The sequence below is a fragment of the Elephantulus edwardii genome, unplaced genomic scaffold (assembly GCF_000299155.1).
Source record: "Elephantulus edwardii isolate Elephantulus edwardi_28Jun2011 unplaced genomic scaffold, EleEdw1.0 scaffold00160, whole genome shotgun sequence".
In the NCBI taxonomy this organism is placed as follows: Eukaryota; Metazoa; Chordata; class Mammalia; order Macroscelidea; family Macroscelididae; genus Elephantulus; species Elephantulus edwardii.
Window position 1 is genome coordinate 662,546 of NW_006399910.1, and position 21,857 is coordinate 684,402.

Below are 21,857 nucleotides of genomic sequence, written 5' to 3' on the forward strand. Positions count from 1 at the left end.
ATTGTTGGATGTTTCTGTTATTATGTACTGTCAAGTCAGAGCCAACTCATAGCTGACCCCTCTTGCAGATTTTCAGAGGCTGTAAATCAAAAGGGAGGAGATTGTCCATCTTTCTCCTACTGAGCAGCTGGTGAATTTGAAATGTGTGCCTTTTGGTTGCCAGTGCAACTCCTTACATAGATCACCAGAGCTTCCTGCCACATTGGATGCTATTGTTGTGGTGAACTTACCCAATAGCTGACATTCAAGGAGTTTTCAGAGGCAGTAAATCACATGGGACGAGATTGCATATCCTTTTCCCATGGAGCATTGGTGGACTCGAACATCATACCTTTGGGATTGCAGTGCAGCTTCTTATCACTAGGCTACCGGCACTCCCTGCAACATTTTATAAAGCCTTGTGTAAATATTTTGCAACTTATTTGCTGATATTTCTGTAGATGAGGCTCCTCATGAGGGAAAACCATTTATGTAAACTTTGTGAACTTTTACTTTCATTTAATATTACCAAAATGCTAAGTTGTTGTTGTGTGCTGTCATGTCAGAACAGACCCATAGTTGACGCACCAGTGAGATTTCAAAAGCAGTAAATCACGGAAGAGATTGCCCATCCTTCTCCTGTGACCATGCCCAGTCAATGTGAGATATTATTTCCTTCTAGTATGTGGAAGGGCCCATGTCCACACATTTTGTTTACTTGAAATGTTAGCAATCTGTTAAATACTAGCCAATCTGATAGGTGAAGCTGGCATTGCATTGAGCATCTTTGCATGTGATTCAGGGTTTGGCTGAATAATTCCAACTGTGTTATTTACTTTGGGGAAGGTGCTTATTTAAGTTTCATTGTTGAGCATAAATGCAGCAGGACTTTGATCAGTTCAATAATTTCTGCACACACAATTCAGTGGCATTCCTCGATTTGTTGGCCATTCTAACCTTTCTTTTCCAAGTAGTTCTTCTCCCATTACCTGCTTTGGGGGATTTTGCATGAAATTTGCCTACCATTATGTGAAAACCTTCACATGCCTATTGTGTGTTACAAGTCTGTCCTAGAGAGCTTACTGTCTAGTGAAGGACAGTTGGCAATTGTGCAAGAGTTCTAAGGGTAAAACATGGAAGAAGAATATCTTGGTTCCCTGCCCACCCCAAGCACTTAGCCCCAGGCCTGCCCATTCTTTGAAAAGTCCTGACAATGTCTTGATAAGGCCTGATCATATCCTGCCTGGCAAGGTCACTTAGATGGCCAGAACCTAATTGGGCCCTAATCACATTGGGATCTAATCACATCCTCACAGAACCTCTGCCCCAAACTCCTGAGTAAGCTGCCATGCGCACTAAATCTCCTCGTTTTTACATGCCATTGAGTTACCTGTGACTTAACAGCCCCTATTTAGGGAAACCGTTTTTGCCTGCCTGCATGCCATTCTGATCTTTGCTGCCATTCTGATCTTTTCTACATGCTGTCACCTGGTGTCCCTCAGACCATTTAATAAAGGTCTGTTCATTACTCGGGACCAGCTTCTTCTACTTCTCTTTATCTTTCAGCTCTTTTTCTGTCTAGCAAAACTGACCACACACTGCAAGAAACTGAGAAGGAAGAAAGATGTCAGCAGGAGCTAGAATCTTGGAGACAACCTCATAGGGCAACTCCCTGAAGTAGGAGGATTTGCAAAGTTCTTGGGCAATAACAGAATGTGGTAGAAACCATATCCCAACTGCCAAGAACAGGAGTTGGTAAATCATGGCCATAGATCACAGTAAGCCTAAATTTTGTAGCAAAGAGAAACACACACACACACTATTTCTTGCTTGCACACCCATGTTTATCATGGCTTTTTTTCACAATAGCAAAGAGTTGGAAACAGCCTAAGTGCCCATCAACAAATGAATGGATAGAGAAGCTGTGGTATAGTCACACAATGGAATACTACACTGCATTGAAAAACAAGGATCTCATGCAATATTATTCAAAATGGGTGAGCCCGGAGGACATTATGCTGAGTGAAATATCTCAGCCACAAAAGGACAAATACTGCATAATGGAGTGGACTTCGGGGGAGGGATTGTAAAACAGTGAAAGAATTTTTCTTTTACTTTTCAAAGAGAAGAGCGAACTGGGGGGGAGGTTGGGCAGGGAGAAAAAGGCAACAATTAATGAATGGAAATCCAAAGTCTCTGTAAACTTTCATTAAAATTAGTAAAAAAGGAAAAATATTTCTTGCTGTTACAACTGTCTTTACTTGTACAGTTCAGCAATGTCAATTATTTTTCTCATGTTATTCAACCATTGCCACTATCTGTTTCCTAAATTCACTGATAACAAAAGCTCACTGTCCTCTAAGCAATGAATACCCCTTTGTCCTTTCCTGAATAACCCTTTGCCCACCATGGTAGCAACCAAAACATTTTGGATCTTGTCTTTGCCTGTCTTTAAAAAATAAAATGAATGAAAGATTAACTTTTCTGTAAACTTTTGTGGGAACTTCTCATTTAAAATATGGAATTTTTTCTATGCTGCCTTTTTTTTTATTTAATATTTACTATCTGAGTAGTTTGGAAGCAGGAGTGGCATCCACTTCCTAAACAACATGCCTCCAGAAACTCTGTGAACTTTGATAAATGTTTATAGTTATGAAAGGCTTCAAGTCTTTTGTTCATAGGATCACTATGAGTTGTGCTCAGTTCAAAGGCAATCAACAACAACAACAATGTGAGTAGTGTTGTTTTATTTAAAAGAATATGGACTGCTTCACAAATTTGCTTGTCATCCTTGCACAAGGGCCACGCTAATCTTCTCTGTATTGTTCCAATTTTAGTATATGTGCTGCTGAAGTGAGCACTTGAGTAGTGGTTTTGGGATATTTTAAATCATCAGGGGGAAAACAAAAGATCTGAAGCACCCTGAAGAGTTCATGACATATGAAAATGATGTGAAATTCAAGATTCTGTGTGTATAAGTGAATTTCTATTGGAACATAGCCACACCTGTTTTAGTCACCATTAGCTAATTGTTTTCACCCCATAAAGGCAGAATTGAGTAATTTTCATAGAAATCTTGGGATCCACAAAACTAAATAAAGATTGTTCTTCTCTGACCTTTCATAGAAAGTTACTGAATCTTGGGCTGGAAAGAGTCTTGGTGCAGAGTGTTTAAGTTCTTGGCTGCTGGCCAAAAGATTTGGGGTTCCATCCACTAGATCCTCTGTGAGAGAGAGGTGTGGCAGCCAGCTTCTGTGAATTACAGCCAGGAAACCTTGGGGGGCAGTTCCTCTTTGCCAGTGTGAATTGGAATCAGATTGAAGGCTACAAGTTTGAGTTTGTGGCAGGAAGGGGAAGGAAACAAAAGCTTGTCTCTTCACCTGCTGTGGATGTATGCAATGCAGAATGCTGGGAAGATGTATTCCTTCCTTTCCCCTACTACCTTTTTCCTTCTATCATCCTGTGGGGAGGTGAGGAACAGCTAAGGAACATTGTGTGTGTCAGAGGTGTTACCCTCCCCAGACTCCCCAGGGGTTCTGCACTCCAGCTGATTGTGCTGGGCCAGCCACGATGGTGGTGGGCTGGAAAGGTGTGTGTGCAGAGGTGGGTGGGGAGTGCTGTATGGCTCCATCACCTTGGCTCCTCTGTGTTGAGCATTGGCTACTCGCCAAGGGCTAGTTCACATCACAAAGTGCAGACCCTGGGCTTCCTTGCTTGCTAAGCTGGGTAGATGTTCCTTGGTGTTTTTAAATTTTATTTTGGTTTGCATACAAAATTCTTAAACATTGTGTTTTACACTTTCCTTGATTGACATTGTATTTTATATAATTATTCCTATATACTGTGTTTTATAAAATGAGTCACCATTGAACTATGCCTACCATTACCCTGTCTTTTCAGGTCCCCATCTGATCTTTCCCATTTTCTTACTCCTTCCCTCCACCCACCAAATTGTGCTAAACTATAATCCTCACCCCTCTGCTCCTTCCCCTCCCCCCATGTCCCCATACATGGTTTACTAGTTATCCTTCTATTTTTACAATAATGGTCTTATGCAACATTTGTCCTTATGAGACTGAGTTAACTCAGCATAATGCTTTCCAGTCTCTCTCAAGTTATGTAGGATTTTTCAAAATTGTTGCTACTGAGTGCTGCATAGTATTCCATCATGTGAATGTACCACAATTTTCTCAGTCTATTCAGTTGTAGTGGACATTTGTGCTATTTCTATGTTCTTGAGATGGTGTATAACACTGCTGTGAACACTGGTGTACAGATCTCCATTTGTGTCTCTGTTTTCATTTTCTCAAGGTATATATTCCGGCATTAGAATAGCTGGGTCATAGAATTTCTATGTTCAGCTTTTTAAGGAAACTTCCAGAGTGATTGTACCATTTTACAAGCCTACTAATAGTGTATGAGAGCTCCAGTCTCTCCCCATCCTCTCCAACATTTATTGCTTTCTGTTTTGTTAAACTATGCCACTGCTACTGGAGCCAGATGGTATCTCATTGTGGTTTTGATTTGCACCTCTCTATTTGCTAGTGATTGTGAGCATTTTTTTCACATGTCTTTTGGCCATCTGAATGTCTTCCTCTGGGAAAAAGTCTTTCCATGTCTTTTGCTCATTTTGTAATTGGGTTATCAGTCTTTTTCTTGTCCCTTAAAGGCCTTTGACAACCTGACCTTGACCTTGGGAGAGGGAAGTTGCTTTCTGGGTGGGAACTTACCTTTCTCTGAGGTTTCTTTCAGGATCTGGCTCTACCTCACTGGATTGGCAGCTTTTTAAGGTCCAGGTTGAAGATGTTCCACTTGCCAGATTCTTTGTGGGCTGGGGCTTTGGTAGGCCCAGCAGGGCAGTGAACTAAGTCCCTAGAATCCACTGCTATCAAGCTAACTCTGACTCCCTGAGGCCCTCCACTGGGTGTGAGGCTGTAAATTAGTTAGTGAGAATGAAGACTGTCTTAGCTTTCCTCCCTCCACAGAACGAGGACATTAACATTATACATTATTATTATACATAATATTGTCTACCCTTTGCAAATACTAATTTTCCTATAGAGACTCCACTGCTAACAGCAGCTGTACAACCATCAGTGGGGCCCCTTGGTGATACAAATGGTTAAGCACAGGAAAATGTGCAATAATGAGTGAATGGAAATCCAAGAATCCAAGTTCTTTATAAACTTTCATTAAAATCTAAAAAAAAAGCCAACAAAAACCCAAACACACACACACACACACACACACACACACACAAACAAAACAAATGTTTAAGCACTAGTCTGCTAACTAAAATGTTGGAGGTTTGAGCCCACCCATAATAGCCTTGGAAGAAATGCCTGGCAACCTAATGCCAAAAAACAAGCCATTATAAACCCTGTGGAACAGCTCTGATGCCCAAGGTCTCTGTCGAGTCATTCATAGGATACTATCCATGTGCCCAGCACACAGCTCTCAGCTTTGCCTAATTTGCTTCTGATTTGGCTCCTTCTAGGAGTCCTAGTGGTACAAATGGATAAGTGCTAGGTTGCCAACTGAAGGGTTGGAGCCCATGCAGGAAGAAGGCTTAGAAGGCCTTAAAAGAAAGGCTTGATGATGTCTTTTAAAAAAATTAGCCTAAAAAGGTTACGAAAAAGAATTCTACTCTGACACATCTAGTGTTGCCATGAATTAGAGCCAACTTTGACAGCAGCTGGTGGGGCAGTGGTGGGGGAATTTTTCCTGATCCTGTTCGCTTTCTTCTCATCTCAGTGATGGAAGCTATTCCTGCCTGTGATGTTGGCTTCCAGGCACATCCTTTTTCACTCCTTGTATATTTAGCCTTAAAAAGAAAGAGTATTGTTTGACCTTTCTTTTAAATATTGTATATGTAACACCATTTATTTCCTGATGTGCTTTTTTGTTTAATATGTTCTGGAATTTACTCACTGATTTGTAGAGAACTACTTTTATAGTATACATACTGTGCTTTATTTTGTTTTAAGCCAATGATTGAGTTTACATGTCTTTTTTTCCTGGTGCAAGTTGTTTACATCGGCAACAGTTTTTCACTGTAATGAGCAGTGCCACAGTCCATTCATGCTCTGGTGTCCCTGGGCATGTTGCCACAGGCTTCTCTGTAGCATATGTTCCTCTAATGCATTTGCTTGGCTGGAGCAGTTGTATGGCTTTAGCCTAGTTTTGTTTGCTGAACTGCTTTCCTCGATAGTTTTTGTGCAGCACTGCACTAGCATTGTTTGAGAGTGTCCCGTTCTCTATGTTTTCACCAACACTTCAGTAACAATTATGTTACTACATAATTTCTGCTTCTCTGGTGGATGTAAGATGAGATCTTATTTTACTGTGCATTTTTCTGCTTACTAGATCTTTCCATGTGTTTCTTGACTGTTCTTTGTTTCCGTAGGGTGATTATATTCCCTGTTTTGTTGGGGCAGCCCCTATGTATAGGTCCGTCATTTTAATTCTGGGTTTTGCATGTTTATGAAGTGATAGATAATACCATGACTTGAGTCAGGTGCACCTTAGTTCTCATTTAATGGGTTCGGTGCACGTCTTTGCTCTTTAACTCTCCTGATGAGGTCCTTTGCAGCAGATTTGTCTGATGCAATATGCTTTTTGATTTCTTAACTGCTGCTTTAGTTGGCTTTGATTGTGGATCCAGATAAAATGAACTTGACAGCATCAATCAATCATTTTTCCATTTATCATAATGTTAACGTATTAGTCCAGTTTTCTTTATGTTGACATGTAGTCTACACTGAAGGATGTTTCTTTGATCTTCATCAGTGCTCCATGTGCCCTTTGCTTTCAGCAAGTAAGTTTGTGTCATATGCATATTACAGTTGTTAACAATTCTTCTTCCAGTCCTCACACATCTTAATGTTGTTGTGAGCCATTGAGTAGGACCTGACCCACAGATGACCCTCCAGTGGGTTTTAAGAGACATTAAATTGCTCAGAAGGTGATTGCCCACTGATATATCTTAATAGCACACTGGGGTTTAAAAAAAACAACTCAGTTTGGATCATAGATTATGGTTATCTTAATTATTAGTGACATGTCACCTTATAAAATTTACCGTTGACTTGTAAGATCAGCCCAGTTTGTCCCCCCTCTACTATTTGTCATTTTTTTAATTTTAAAAATGTGTATTTGTAATATGTACACTGATCCTTTGCTTGTTTCTTGTGCTTCAAATATTTTTTCCTAATCTAAAATGTACCTCTAAATTTTGTGGTGTCTTATTTTATAAGATGTAAGGACATAGCCTTTACCTTTATGGTTTATGTTTTTAATTTATTTCTAATTTGAGAAGGTCTTTTCTACCTCATGGTCATAAAGCAGACTCATATAATCTTTAAAAATGTTACAGTTTTACTCTTAATACTTATATATTTTATTCACCTATAATTTATGATATATGGTGTGAGGTTGGGATTTATCTTTCCATATAGATAACCACTTATCTCACTCTATTGACAAGTCCATATTACTCTTCTCACTCTTGTATATCAAGCTTTCAAATATGTAAAAGTTAAAAGTTTATTTCTGGGTTGTTTATTCTCCTTCACTGATTTATTTGTACACATGCCAAAAACTTATGGTCTTGAAAACTGGGTTTTGAAATTGGGCTGATATGGCTTAGTAATGGCTGAGAGAAATAAGGGCATTGTGTATATGTTGCATAACAACCAGATCTTTTGCGTCATTAATTTTTTATCATGACCTGTGTAGGAAACAGGCAGTTCAAAGATTGCAACTGACATCATTTAAAGAGGCACAATTCCCAAAAAAATCAGCCATTGAAAACCCTATGGAATAATTCTTCTTCATACACATAGGGTCACTATGAGTCATTATGATTTGAGTGTTTGAATAAGCACCTGAAGATGTTTCAGCTGTTATTCTGCAAGGGCATTCTCCCTTCTCACCCACTCACTTTTGCTTGGGATTGCTTTTTTAATGCATTTTTCCCTTTACTGTACACAACCTACTCACTCTTCCAGCCACATCCTGTATGCTGTCTCCTTGTTCCGGCCTTTTCTCCTCCCTACTTCTAAGTATGTGAGGATTATCCATGTCTACATCTCCTGGATTTATCAAGGAAATTTTCGTAGTCTATCATATATGCAGCTCATTAATTTCTTCCCTTTGCTTTGACATCTCTGTGCTCTAGTGCAATATTCAGGGTCTCTTCTGACATCCATCTTGGTCTTTTCTTCCTCCTCTGTCTTTATAATTACCTTTTGAATTCTTCCTGAATGATATTCTTTGTATCCCCTCACAGCTTATCTGGTCTTTTCTCATTAGTGTTCAAGGCCTCAAACCTGTTTCTGACATGGTTTTGAAATTCAAGTATGATAGACTCAAGGTCAAGTTCCTGTGGATTTGATTTAATTTTCCTTGGCTTCAGCTTGAATTTGTATATGAATAGTTGGTGGTCTGTTCCACAGTCAGCTCCTGGCCTAGTTTTCACAGCTGATACTGAGCTTCTTTAGCAATTCTTTTCACAGATGCATTTCTATGCATTCCATCAGGTGAAATCCATGTGTATAGCCTACGTTTATGTTTCTTATAAAAATATTTGCAATGATAAATCATTGATTGTACAGAATTCTATCATTCTATCTCCAGCTTCATTTTTGTCACCAAGTCCATGTTTTCCAACTACTGATCCTTTATTCTCTGTTTCCAACCTTGCATTCCAGTCACTCATTATTGCTATTATTATTATTATTATTGCATCTCAATTGCATGTTTGATTGACTTCTGACTGCAAAAGTTGGTAGAAATTGTCTACTTCCTCCTCTTTGGCTCTAGTATTTAGTGTACATATTTGAATGATAGTGATATTCATGGGTCTTTCTTGTATGCATATCGATATTATCCTGCCACTCAGAACATTGTATTTAAAGATGGATCTAGAAATGACTTTTTTAACTATGCAAGCAACCCCATTTTTTCCTCACCTTTTCATCTCTGGCATAGTAGATCTTAAGATCTTCTGACTCAAAATTTCCATGCCAGTCCATCTCATTATGCTAATACCTGGTGTGTCAATACCTATATGTTCCATTTCTTTCTTAACAGTGTTGCAACTTTCCTATAGTCATAGTTCTCACATTCCATATCCAATCACTAGTGTCTGCTTACAACTGTTCCTCATGGTTTGCATTTCCATATTTGAGGGCTCAGCCTAAGTTGCCATATCTGCTAGTCAAAGTGTGCTCTATTGTACATAGGTTTTTTTGAAGTCCTGTTATTTTGGAAGTGGATGGCCAATCCTTCTTCCTAGCTGCTGTGCAGGAAGACAAAGAAAAGTATTAAAATTAAATGTGCAAAGAGCTAGAGTCAGAAAATCAAAAGGACTGAACTCACTTAGCATTTCTTAAGCTGAGGGAACTGAAGAACAAATTCAAGCCTTGAGTTGCAATACTTAAGGATGCTTTGGATAGAATATTAAATGATTCTGGAAGCATTAAAAGGTGGAAAGGGTATACAGAGTCACTGTGCCAAAAGGATTTGGCGGACAAAGAAGAATTTAATGAAACAACGTATGAGCAAGAGCCTGTGGTCATGAAGGAAGAAGTTCAAGCTGTTCTGAAAGAATTGGCAAAAACCAAAATGCCAGGAATTGATGGCATACCAATTGACATATTTCAACAGATACTGCCCTGGATGTACTCACTAAGTTGTGCCAAGAAATCTGGAGGACAACCACCTGGACAACTGACTGGAATGAGATTTTTTTTCTCATTACAAAGAAAGGTGACCCAACAGAGTGCACACATTATCAAATAATACCATTAATATTATATGCAAGCAAAATTCTGCTGAAAATTATAAAAAAACAACTGGAACAGCACATCAACAGAGAACTGCCAGAAGTGCAGGCTGGGTTTACAAGAGGCCGTGATACTAGGGATATTATAGTTAATGTTTGATGAATTTTGGCAGAAAGCAGAGAGCACCAGATGAATGTCTATCTGTGTTTCAATGGCTATGCAAAACCATTTGACTGTATGGATCAGAACAAACTGTGGCTGACTCTGAGAAGAATGGGAATGCCAGAGCACTTGATTGTGCTTATGCAAAACCTGTACTTGAAACAGGAGGCAGTGATCAGAAGAGAGCAAGGAAACACTGCATGGTTCAAAATTGGGAAGGGTACATGCCAGGGATGTGTCCTATCTCCATACCTTTTCAATGTATATGCAGTACAGATTATCCGGGAGACTCGGGTGTATGAGGAGAAGAAATGTGGCATCAGGATTTGAGGAAGAATCATCAACAATCTGTGTTATTCAAATGAAACAACTCTGCTTGCTGAAACTGAGGAGGTTTTGAAGCACTGGATGCACAAGGTCATGGACTGCAACCTTAAGTATGGATTGAAGCTCAGTATCAAGAAAACAAAAATTCTCACCACTGGGTGAATTGGCACACCATGACAAATGGTGAAGAGATTGAGATTCAGCTTCAGTTTGCTTGGCTCCACAATCAACACTCTTGGTACCAGCAGCCAGAAAATTAAAAAATGAATTGTATCAGGAAAGTCTGCTGTTAGGGACCTCTCTAGAGTAATGAAGAGCAACAATGTCAATCTGGAGACTAAGTTGTGCCTGATCCAGGCCATGGTCTTTGCAATTACTTGCTATGCATCAGAAAGCTGGACAATGACTAGGAATGATAGGAGGAGAATTGATGCCTTTGAGCTGTGTGGTGCTGGAGACAAGTATTGAATATACTGTGGACTGCTAGGAGAACAGATTCATCCTAGAGAGGGTGAAACCAGGCTGCTCCTTGGAGGAAAGGATTCTGAAGCTTTGTCCTACATACTTTGGGCATGTTGCAAGAAGGGCCTAGTTCTTGGAGAGGGACATCATGCTTGGGAGGGTGGAGGGACAGGGCAGGAGAGGAAGACCCTCTATGAGATGGATTGATTCCATCACTGGGTGGTAGGGTAGGTGTGTCAGTGACAATAAGATTGGCACAGGATAGAGCAGGGTTTAATACTGTTGTAGAAGGTTGTTATGAGTCGCAAGCAATGGATGCACATAACAACCACCATCACCACCACCACCACCACCACCACCACGTAATATTAGCATTTTTCCTATGTGTGTATATTGTACCTCGAAAGATTGTAACCCTTTGAGGGAGGGGAATGTCTCATTTTTGCAGGTTTTGCAGTTCTAGCTTAAGTAAAGAATGTGAAACTTTTGTTGCATACTTTCTGACCACCAGCTGTGTCTCAGACAGTACAATGCTGTGCAGGCCTACCCTGTGCCTTCTCAGGTCACTTTCAATGGCCCACCCACAAATATTAATGATACTCTTTAAGCAGAGTGATACTGTTTAGTATGGGGAGTTCAGCTGGAGTGTGACTATCAGTGATGGCCTGAATGTTACTGTGTCTTATGAGGGTGGGCTCATGGGGTTATTCTGGCCACAGTGCTTCTGACATTGAGGAAGGCATGGGGAGGAAGCTATCATTTCACTATGGAGATTTGAGTGTATGTGTGAATGAAGGGGATGAATATTTGTCTGCTGATGGAGTAATAATTCCTGGTTACATACCTGGATCAGGTAAAGCTGTGAATACCTCACTGACATTTGAAATGCTGCTCCTTAAGTTTGAGCTTAGAAACTGCTCTGAACAGGCTAGGGAGTGAGTGCTGCTTGATTGGCATGAGCTGAGGTTGCACTCAAGGGTGCAGGGTCAGTGCTAATTTTACCCCATAGTAATGACCACTAGGACCTCATGCCAGAATATTTTACTTTCTATATTAGGGCCATTGGAAGACACTGGAAAAACAAGTTAGGATGTGTGAGGCTCTGTTTTATTTGGGTTTCAAGGAAGGTTTGTGATCTTAGTTCAGAAAAAAAAAATCTTAAAAATCTATCTCCTGGAAAGTGTATAAGGGTCAAGAAGGCTCAGCAAGACCCTTTGGTGAGTTATGTCTCTATACAGGCAAGCACCAATGCAGGAGTTTATAGGCTTTGCATATCGTCCTTCCAGTAGGAAAAGGCTCTGTGCATCCCTCTGGGCAGTATCATGGGCTCAGTGTGCTCATCCCATGTTTGTGGTTATTGTAAGATAAGGAAGGCCTAGCTGGAGGCATGAGGAATGAGTCAGAAGCGTGACCCACTCCTTGTGTCTCTTCTGCTCACCTTATGTCCTAGCTGCTGGGTCTACAGTGTTGGGTACAAGGTGGTTGTTCAGCAAATACTTAGAAGGCTTGATTTGAATACCTGTTCTTTACCTCTTCCATTGTTTACTAGAAGGATTTAAGTCTCTTGTGATGTTGTAAGAAATGATCACAAAATGTTTGTTTAAAAACCAAAAGTATATTCTTTGTTCTGGAAGCCCCACATGTAGAAGAACCTGGCTATCCCAGAGAGAAGCTCCGTACTTTGTCTCTTCTAGCTTCTGGTGGCTTCAGCTGTGTACCTTTTGGTGCCTTGTGACTGTGTCACCTAATCTCACATTGCTGCCTTTCCTTCTTTGTCTTTTCTATCTTCTCGTCTGTTTTGTGTGTATCATGAGGATCTTTGCCATTGGATTTAGAGCCCATCTGGATAATTGAGGATTATTGTCCTTATCTCCTGATCCTTAATTATACTGGAAAAGATCTTTTTCTAAGTAAGGTTACATTCACAGATTTCAGCTATGTGGATGTTTGTTGTTTCTTTTAAGTTTTAAGTATATATATATAATACACATGTACTTATTTTAAGTTTTATGTGAGTTTTAGGTTTTTCCCATTGATTTTTTTTTCAGGTTCACAAAGGCCTTGCCTACTAAGTGATAATTATTTGCTCTATGTTAAGTTAATAGAAAATCTTAATGCATTGTTTTTTAATCTAATGCCACTTAGCACAGCAGAGATTATGAGGATGGCACAGGAACAGGCAGGTTCTCATGAACATGAGTTTCTCTGAATAGGAGCCAACTCAGGGCACCTAACAGAACATAAGATGTGGATCTAGACTTAAAAAATAGCCAGTCTGCACATGTGTTAGAATTTATAGGTCTGTACATGCACACAGGTACTCTGGTACAGTGTTTAGTACCTGACTGCTAACTGAAAGATTGGTGGTTCAAACCAGCCAGCTGCTCTGCCGAGGAAGGATGTGCCCCTCAGCTTCTCAGCCTTGGAAACTGTGGGGAGCAGTCCTGCCCTGTCCTAGGGTTGCTATGTGTTGGAATTGACTTGATGATAATGAATTTTTCTTTTTTTAATTGTACATACATAAGGAGTCCCTTGGGTGGAACAGAAGGTGAAGTATTTGATTTCTAACTCCACAACTGGCGCTTAGGACATACCCAAGAGTATCATGGAAGGAAAGGCTTATGCTTCGCTTCTGGAAGGTCACTGCCATGGACAATTAGAGCATAGTTCTACTCTCACACACTGGGATTGCCATGAGTTGCAATTGCCTGGACAGCAACTGGCATATAGATAGATACATATGTACAAATCCCCCAAAACACCACCACAACTAATGAATATGTCAAGACCAGATGAATCTGAGTAAGAGCTGTGGAATGTGAATTTCCTGGTGTTGGTAAGAAATGAAATAAAATACTAACATTGGGAGAGGTGGAGTGAAGAGAGTTTGATACCCTTTTACTACTGCAACTTTTTATGATTATGATTATTAAAAATAAAGTTTAAATTTAAAAAAGTTAATCCATTTTTCAATTTGAATGACTAGTTAGTTTATTCCTGTCTTATTTGTAAAATACTGGGGTATTAATCCAAAGTTACCTTTTTTTTTAGCCATTATTTTAGACCCCTCTGGTCTCCAGCTACCTTAACTATAGACATATGATCTTATAAATCATCAACAGCTGTGGGACTAGGACAAGAGAGAGAGAGAGAGAGAGAGAGAGAGAGAGAGAGAGAGAGAGAGCGCGCGAGCGCAAGCTTCCCACACTTATTTAAACTTATTTATTTGGGGAAAATTTATGCTGATATAAAATATTCATATCTAGGAGCATAGTGTATCTTATTTATTCAGGGTATTTTTTTTTTTAATCTTTCAGTGAATTCTGTGAGGTTTGCTCCAGGTTATTCATATATCTTGTTAGGTTTCTTGTTTGTTATACATGATCTTTTCTCTGTTTGTATTCTTTAACCAGTTTGTGCTGGTTATATGTCACCAAATAAAATACCCACACCCTTTCAAATACAAAATTCTTTTAACTGGAAAATATTTTTCATTCTACAATTAGAGACAATGTTTAACAGGCTTTTACTTACTCCTTTAAACCTATTCTTAAAAATAGCATGGTCAGTTATTTACTTCTTAATGTGACTATAAGTAGCTGTGTTCTCCACTCAAGTATATGGTGAGGTGGTGTAGGGGGATGTCTCTTTATAAAGAAATAAAAAGTTGTGATCTGTGAAATTCTAACTGTCTTTTGTAGGAATCTGTCTGGTTTTATTTTCTTTTTTAGTTATTGAGGCTTACCTCTCTGCTCCTCTCCTGCTACTTTGTCTGTCACGGTAGTGCTTTACCTTTACCTTAGCAGGACAAATGTGCAAAGTGAGGTGTCCAACTCAAATAATGACCTGAGCTGGCTGAAGACATACTTCTCAGCCTTGCTCCTCTGCGACCATGCAACTTGGGCAGGCACTTAGCAAGTTGGGAAGGTCTCTAATGGGTGAAACCCATATTTGAGATTTATTTAAAAAGTGGAAAATGTGCCTTTTACCCCCTTCCAGGTCAGTCTTATGAAATCCGACTGCTAGAGAACCGGAAGCTGGGAGACTTTCAAGATCTGAACACAAAATATGTCAAAGTAAGGCTGGTGAAGCTGCTCTCCTTCCCATGGGTGCTGGCGAGGGTCTGAGCATCTGGGCTTGCTATGGGAGGTCATGAGGAGGCTGGGAGGCCTGAAGCCTCAGAGGAAGCACTGCTCATCTGGGGCCTATGGCAGATGAGTTGCAGTCCTGTACTCTGAGGGTGGGTGGAGGGAGAAAGGACTAAGCGTGCCTGTGGCTTGTGCTGATGGGCAGGGCTCTAGATTGGAAGGACTCAGAGTTAAATCTTAGTTTTGCTGTTTACTGAACTCTTCCTCTGAGCAGTTGGTTCATCTGTACCAAAGGGTTTGCAATTACAACATGCATCTAAAGCAGTAATTGTTTTAGGAATCTAGTGCCTCTGTAATAGAAATACTACAAATGAATGGTTTTAAAGAACAGGAATTTATTTTAGCACAGTTCAGTAAGCTAGAAATTGAAATTCACTGGTCACTGGTTTTAGGTAGCTTTGGTGGCCTTGTTCATAAGGACCTGAAGTTCAAATCCACCAGCTGCTCCTCAGGAGAAAGATATACAGTTTATATACAGTCTTTTTCCATGCAATTTATAACCTGAAGACTCACTGGAGGGTCAGCTATGAGTCAGTTCTGACTCCACAGAAATGAGTTGAGTTCTGATGTGATTCTGAGAACAATTTTTGTTTTAACTTAGGTGAGCCTCAGAATCTCTGCAAGATTCACATGGTTGTTACTCTGTGTTGTCTTGTCCCTGTGTCTATGCTTCTTCTTGTAATCCAGGTTTAGGATCCACTCTACATTGAGATGTGTCATTAACACAGAGAACCCTATTTAGGACGAAGAAGCGCTATTTCCAAATTGGACTATATTCACAGGCATATTGTTGTGTTGAGTTGAAACTGACCAATAGCTGATCCTCCAGTAGGTTTTCAGAATTTGCAAGATGCTTATCTTGCCCCTACAGAACATCTGATAGATTTGAACTGTGCACCTTTGGGATGGCAGTGAAATTCCTCATCACTAAAGCACCAGAGCTAGGATTCCAGCATATATTTTGAGGACACATAGTTTCATAATAATCGTTATTATTGTTGCTGCTGGTATGAATGCTATTGGCGTTCTGAAGGAGATAGAGTATGTAGGGACTATAGGAGCTAGTATATACTGAAGTGGAGGGGCCTTGAAGGGAGGACAGGCTTGCTGTGACTGGGTGAGGCCCCCTCACTGCCTCTCTAACCCCTCAACCCCAGAGCATCATCCGTGTGGTGTTCCATGACCGCCGGCTGCAGTACACAGAGCACCAGCAGCTGGAAGGCTGGCGCTGGAGCCGCCCAGGGGACCGCATCTTGGACCTTGGTGAGTTTCCTGGTCACGTGAGGCATGAGATGTTCAAGCCCTGAATACTGTTCTTGGACATCACCTGTACCCATACTGTTACCTTTTGTGCCCTCTTTCCTGTGCAAAGACAATAGGCTACTTGGGCTTTCCTCATGGGGTCCCCTTTTCACTGGAGAAGAAAGACTATTGTCAGGGATGAATTTGCATCAAGAGCCTGCCCTAGAGGATTTTAAGTGATAAAGAGAATGGTTGCGTTGTAGAAATGGAAAGTGAAAATAAAACTTGACAGCTTGCATTTATAATCCTTTCAGCACAATCCTTAGGATCAATCAGATAGACTTCAGAAGTTAATAATGATCACGGAGCTGGAGGTACATACACCTGTAGCATAAGTCCTAGTGGTACAGCATTTACGTGTTGGACCACTAACCAAGGGTGTGGTTTGAACCCACCAACCCTGCAGGAAGAAAAAAACTGTTCATGTAAATAGAACAGTGTAGGAAATCCTTTAGGTTCTGTACCTTAGGGCTACTGTGAGTTGGAATGCTTCTTGGTGATGATTTGCCTCACATACTTTGGACATGTATTCAGGCGGGACTAGTCCTTGAAGGACATCATGATAGATGGAGAAAAGATTGAGGTTTGTACCCCAAGATTGAAGTAGCTGGGAAAGGTCGGTGTCAGAGATGAGAGAAGACACTCAACAAGATGGGTTGAAACAGTGACTGGTGCAAGATATAGGGACAAGATTTAGATCCATTGTTAATAGGGTTACTATGAGGCGTGGTCAATACAATGGTACATTGTTGTTGTTATGTGCCATGAAGTTGCCTTCGACTCATAGTGACCCTATGTACAACAGCCCTAAACCCTGCTCTATCCTGTGCCAATCTTATTGTCTCTGGCACACCTATCCCCAGTACCCTAGTCACTGAATCAATCCATTTCATCGAGGATCTTCCTCTCTTGTGCTGTCATATCACAGCACTATGCATCTAGTAGGCTTATCCAACATAGTCTTGGTTCTGCAGGAAGGTGAAATTACTGTTAATACAAAATCAGATAAAGACCAATCACTTCCTGATGGCTCAAGTCAAGCTTTCTGCCAAATGAGTTATGTCTATTTTTCATTTTCAGAGCTTTTGATACTTAAAACATTGGTTAAAGAATTTGAACTGTTAAGGAAGTTCCTTCTTAACTACTTGGGAATGACTGACAATTGCACGTTTGTGCTTGTGTATATGTGTGCAGATATTCCACTATCTGTTGGCATCTTGGACCCCAGGGCCAGCCCGACTCAGCTGAATGCCGTGGAGTTTTTGTGGGACCCTTCAAAACGAACTTCTGCATTCATTCAGGTAAGTGGCTCACTGTGGGGAGTCAGGGCCTTAGGATTCAAAGGGAAGGAATCGGAAAAGAGAAGAACAAATTTCCAAGTATTACTCAGAGCCACAGTGCTGGTTGGTTGCTATGGGGAAAGGACTTAAGTAGTCTGCCGGGATTTTGCTTACAAAATGCATATAGTTTTAAAGTAGGTGTCTGGTAGCACAGATAATTATAAGGAAAACCTTTTCCCCACAATAGTTTCATATCTGTAGTGATCAACACTAGTTTTGACACCAGTCACATACCCAGCCTTGTTACTTGCCCAGTGTCCAGAGCTGGTGGAAGATGTGGCTGGCCATTGTGTTTCTGGATTGACACCTATTCTCTCATTTGCTTGCTGTGGTTCCCTGAGTTAGTTTCCTCACATCTTTGAACTTTCCTGCTCCGTTAGGAAGCCTCAGTCAGCTAATGAATTCAAATCATTAGTGTGGTGCCTAACCCATAGTAATTGCTCCTTACATGCTCTTATCAGTGTTACTGCAATAAATGGATATCAGAGGTACTGTCTGTGAAACAGGTTCTTTATTTTAATTTTGTTATTTTTTGTGCATTGTACGGTCAAATCGGATCTGACTGGTACAGGAGGAGATTGTCCCTCCTTCTCCAGCAGAGCATCTGGTGGATTCGAACCAGGCACATCTGGGATTGCAGTGCAACTTCTTGCCACTAAGCCACCAGAGCTTCCTGAAACAGGTTCTTAACAGCAATGTAGAAATGGTTCCAACCTTCTGGTCACCGTTTGAGCCTTTTGGTCATGCATCAAACTTGTCCAGAGTAATCTAGGCACAGATCTGTAGAGAGAGGTTAAGGGCTAAACCATGTCCTCACTCCAAGGTCTCAATCACCAGGTGTCAAGTCTCAGAGTAAAAGGTGGGGCTGGTGGGACCAGACAACTCTTCTGAAGTAAAGGGATTGAGATGGGAAGGTGGAGGCAGGGGGGCAGGCCCTGCTCCTGATGGGGTGGATGGGGTAAGCAGGGTTGGAAGGCAGTAAGTCGGTACATGACAAGGAGGTGGTGGAGCCTATAGTGTATTTGGAGAAAACCTAGAGTTCACATCCCACCGTTGCCCACTTTGCTACCTGCCCAATGTCTCCTCTTCCAGGTACACTGCATCAGCACAGAATTTACTCCCCGGAAACATGGTGGTGAGAAGGGGGTGCCCTTCCGAGTGCAGATTGACACGTTTAAACAAACTGAGAATGGGGAGTATACCGAACACTTGCACTCTGCCAGCTGCCAGATCAAGGTGTTCAAGGTAGGATGTGCTCAGATCCACCCCTGACACTAGCCCAGCCAGTTCACTCAGGTGCAGCTGTGAGCACATGCCTGGCTACTGGCTGCCATGACCCTGCTGTGCCCTGAGGCTGGCCTCTGAGGGGTGGCCTTGATGGTGGAGCACAGTGGCGAGGCAGTATGGCTTTGGCTGCAGCATACCTCAGTCCTAGACTTTTAAATTGTACCCTGGATCTACCATTCCTGACCCCACTGGAGCTCCACAAGTCCCCCTCTGTCTATGATAGGGGGTGGCGGTTACCCTGGAAGCTATTTCTCCAAAAGCTCTTGAGAAGGAACCAAGAGCTGTAGCATGAGGAAGGCACCTGCTGTGATGTGAAGATATAATAAAGGAAAGCCCACACTAAAACCATCAGTTCTGTGGATATACTTTTTGTTGAACTTGCTAACTAGACCATGAACTCAGAAACAGTCAACATATAGGAGATAGAGGTCCTGATGATGACAAGACGGCCTTGGGAGGCAGCTGGACCAGCCTGGGGCAGGTCTGCTCGTGGGCACTCTCACTTGAATCCTTGTCAATACTTCCTTACTCTTTGAAATTCTCCTTTTATTTGTGGTGATGTATATGTATATGTATATGTATATGTATATGTATATGTATATGTATATGTATGTTTGTCACTGTAACTCAAGTATACAATTCTCGGATACTAGTTAATTCACCATATTTACTGCCTTCACCACTTTTTGTTTTCAGAAGTCTCTTATCACCACTTATGCAATAACTCTCCATTTTCTCCTCCAGCAGCCCCTGGTTGTTTCTGTTGTGTCATCAAGTCAACCATGACTCATAGCAACTGAATGAAAATTATCTCTGAAGCCTGCCCTATCCTGAGCCAACCTCACTGTCTCTGACACACCTGCCCCCAACACCCCAGTTACTATGCCAATCCTTCTCATCCAGGGTGTCCCTTCTCTGCACTGACTCTCCACCCTTCTAAGCATGATATACTTCTCTAAGGACTCATCCCTCCTGGCCACATCCCCAAAGTATGTGAGACTGAATTTCACAATCCTTGCCTCCAAGGAACAAACTGGTTTCACTCTCTCCTGTACAAACCTGTTTGATCTCTTTGCAGTACATGATATGTTGAATACTCTTATCCAGCACCACTGCTCAAAGGCATAGATTCTTCTTCTGTAATCCTTAGTCATTGTCCAGCTCTCTGAAGCAAAGCAAGTAATTGTGAAGACCATTGCCTGGATCAGGCACACCTTAATCTCTAGAGTGACATTGTTATTCTTTAGCACTCTGGAGAGATCCCTGACAGAAGACTTTACTAAAGCAGTTCATTTGATTGAAATTGTTAACACCCTCAATCTTTTCTCCATCTATCATAATACTGCCACTTGGCCTGGGGGTAAGAATCTTTGTTTTCTTGATGTTGAGATGTAATCAATCCATATTGAAGACTGCAGTCCTTGGTAAGCATATTTAAGACTACAATCCATGTTGAAGACAAACTTTAGCCTCCATGGAGTTGCCAAATCTAGATATTTCATAGGTGAGGTCATGCACTGTTTGCCCTTGTGTCTCTGACACATCTCATCCAGCATGTTTTTTTTCCAAGGTCCATCCATCCTAAGCATGAACGAGAGTTTCACATGTCTTGCTGCTGAATAGTATTTTGTTGTGTGTAGGTACTACATTTTGTTCATCCATTCATCTGTTGATGGACATTTGAGTTGTTCCAATCTCCTGGCAGGTATGAATAGTCCCTCAATGAACACTAATGTACTTATTCTCTGATCTTTATGACTTTCCTTAGACTCACTGTTGGAATATATGAATGAGGGAAAGTAGTAGCTGGAGGCCTGGGCTGCCTGTATAAACTGCTTGGATTTTCTAGGTGGACCTGACATAGTTTTTGTGGGGCCCTGCTTGTAGTGGCCCTGTCCAGATGAAAACATCACCTTGCATCTGCTGTGTAGAGCTGGAGAGGGTAGAAATCTGAGAGTTGGCGGTGTGACAGGCTTTAGTCTTTCTGATTTCCTTGCCTCCAAGGGTAGACCAGAACAGGAGCAGCAGGCCCTACCAGTCCTTCATTCCCTTTGCTCCGTGAAGCACACAGGATCCTCAACAGGGATTAGCCATGACTCCTGGAGGTTCAAGGAGTTCTGGTGGCACAGTGGTTAAGCACTCAGCTGTGAACTGTTTGAATCTACTAGCCTTCCAGGGAAAAAAGATGCATCTGTTATTTCTGTAAATAGTATGACCTTAGAAAGCCCACTCTGACCCAGGAGGTTGCGATAAGTTGGAATCAACTCAACCAAAATGCGTTTATGGCTCTGAAGTTTCCTTTCTATAAGAAAGTGGTCATTGGTAAAGGTATTTTTCAAGCATTCCGGAGCGGTTGAGTGAATCCAGTCACAGCCTCTGTGTTCCCATGACGTAGGGAACAGTGTTCCAGAAACATGGATTTGAGGCTGGGAAGTGAGAATGATGCTGTCAGTCTGTGAGGTCCTCGGCTGAGAGCCTGCAGGGCTTGCAGCACCACTAACATTAGGTCTTCCTTCAGCCCACCTTTGCCCACTTTAGACTCATTGGAACCCTGTGCTTTGCCACTGCAGCCCAAGGGAGCCGATCGGAAACAGAAAACTGACCGGGAAAAGATGGAGAAAAGAACTGCCCAGGAGAAGGAGAAATACCAGCCATCCTATGAAACCACCATTCTCACAGAGGTGAGAGGTTAGACTGTGACAGAGACCCCCAGACCCTCAGCTTCTGTGGCGAGTGGAGCACTGTGGCTGGCTGAAATGGACACAAAATTGCTCCTCATGAGTCAGTTCTTCTCTATTAAACTACATTAAATGGCGGACTGTTCCCTTTTTCTAAAACTTGTGTTCATATAATGAGGCCAGTGGCTAGGGAGGTGCTTCAAAAATCACTTCTAGCTCTCTGTTGTGTTCAAACACAAAACAAACAAACACCCACACTTTTTAAAAATGAGGTTGAGCTTGGTAGTTTTTGAGTGGGTTCCCTACTCAGAAAGTTCAGAAATGAAGACGTGCAGAGCACATAGCAGAAAGCATCCTTCCCACCATTGTCCCTCGCCCCTCCCC

General features: G+C 41.4%; 1 protein-coding gene across 1 annotated transcript in view; it reads left to right on the top strand.

Moving 5' to 3' along the window:
* The window catches only part of TFCP2L1 (transcription factor CP2-like 1), a 98,581-nt gene that overhangs the window by 30,621 nt on the left and 46,103 nt on the right, over positions 1-21,857 (top strand). The window contains exons 3-7 of the mRNA XM_006895133.1: positions 14,718-14,794; positions 16,024-16,129; positions 17,363-17,469; positions 18,601-18,753; positions 21,366-21,476. Of these exons, the coding sequence (XP_006895195.1) occupies positions 14,718-14,794; positions 16,024-16,129; positions 17,363-17,469; positions 18,601-18,753; positions 21,366-21,476 (554 nt within the window). The remainder of the gene's footprint in view (positions 1-14,717; positions 14,795-16,023; positions 16,130-17,362; positions 17,470-18,600; positions 18,754-21,365; positions 21,477-21,857) is intronic.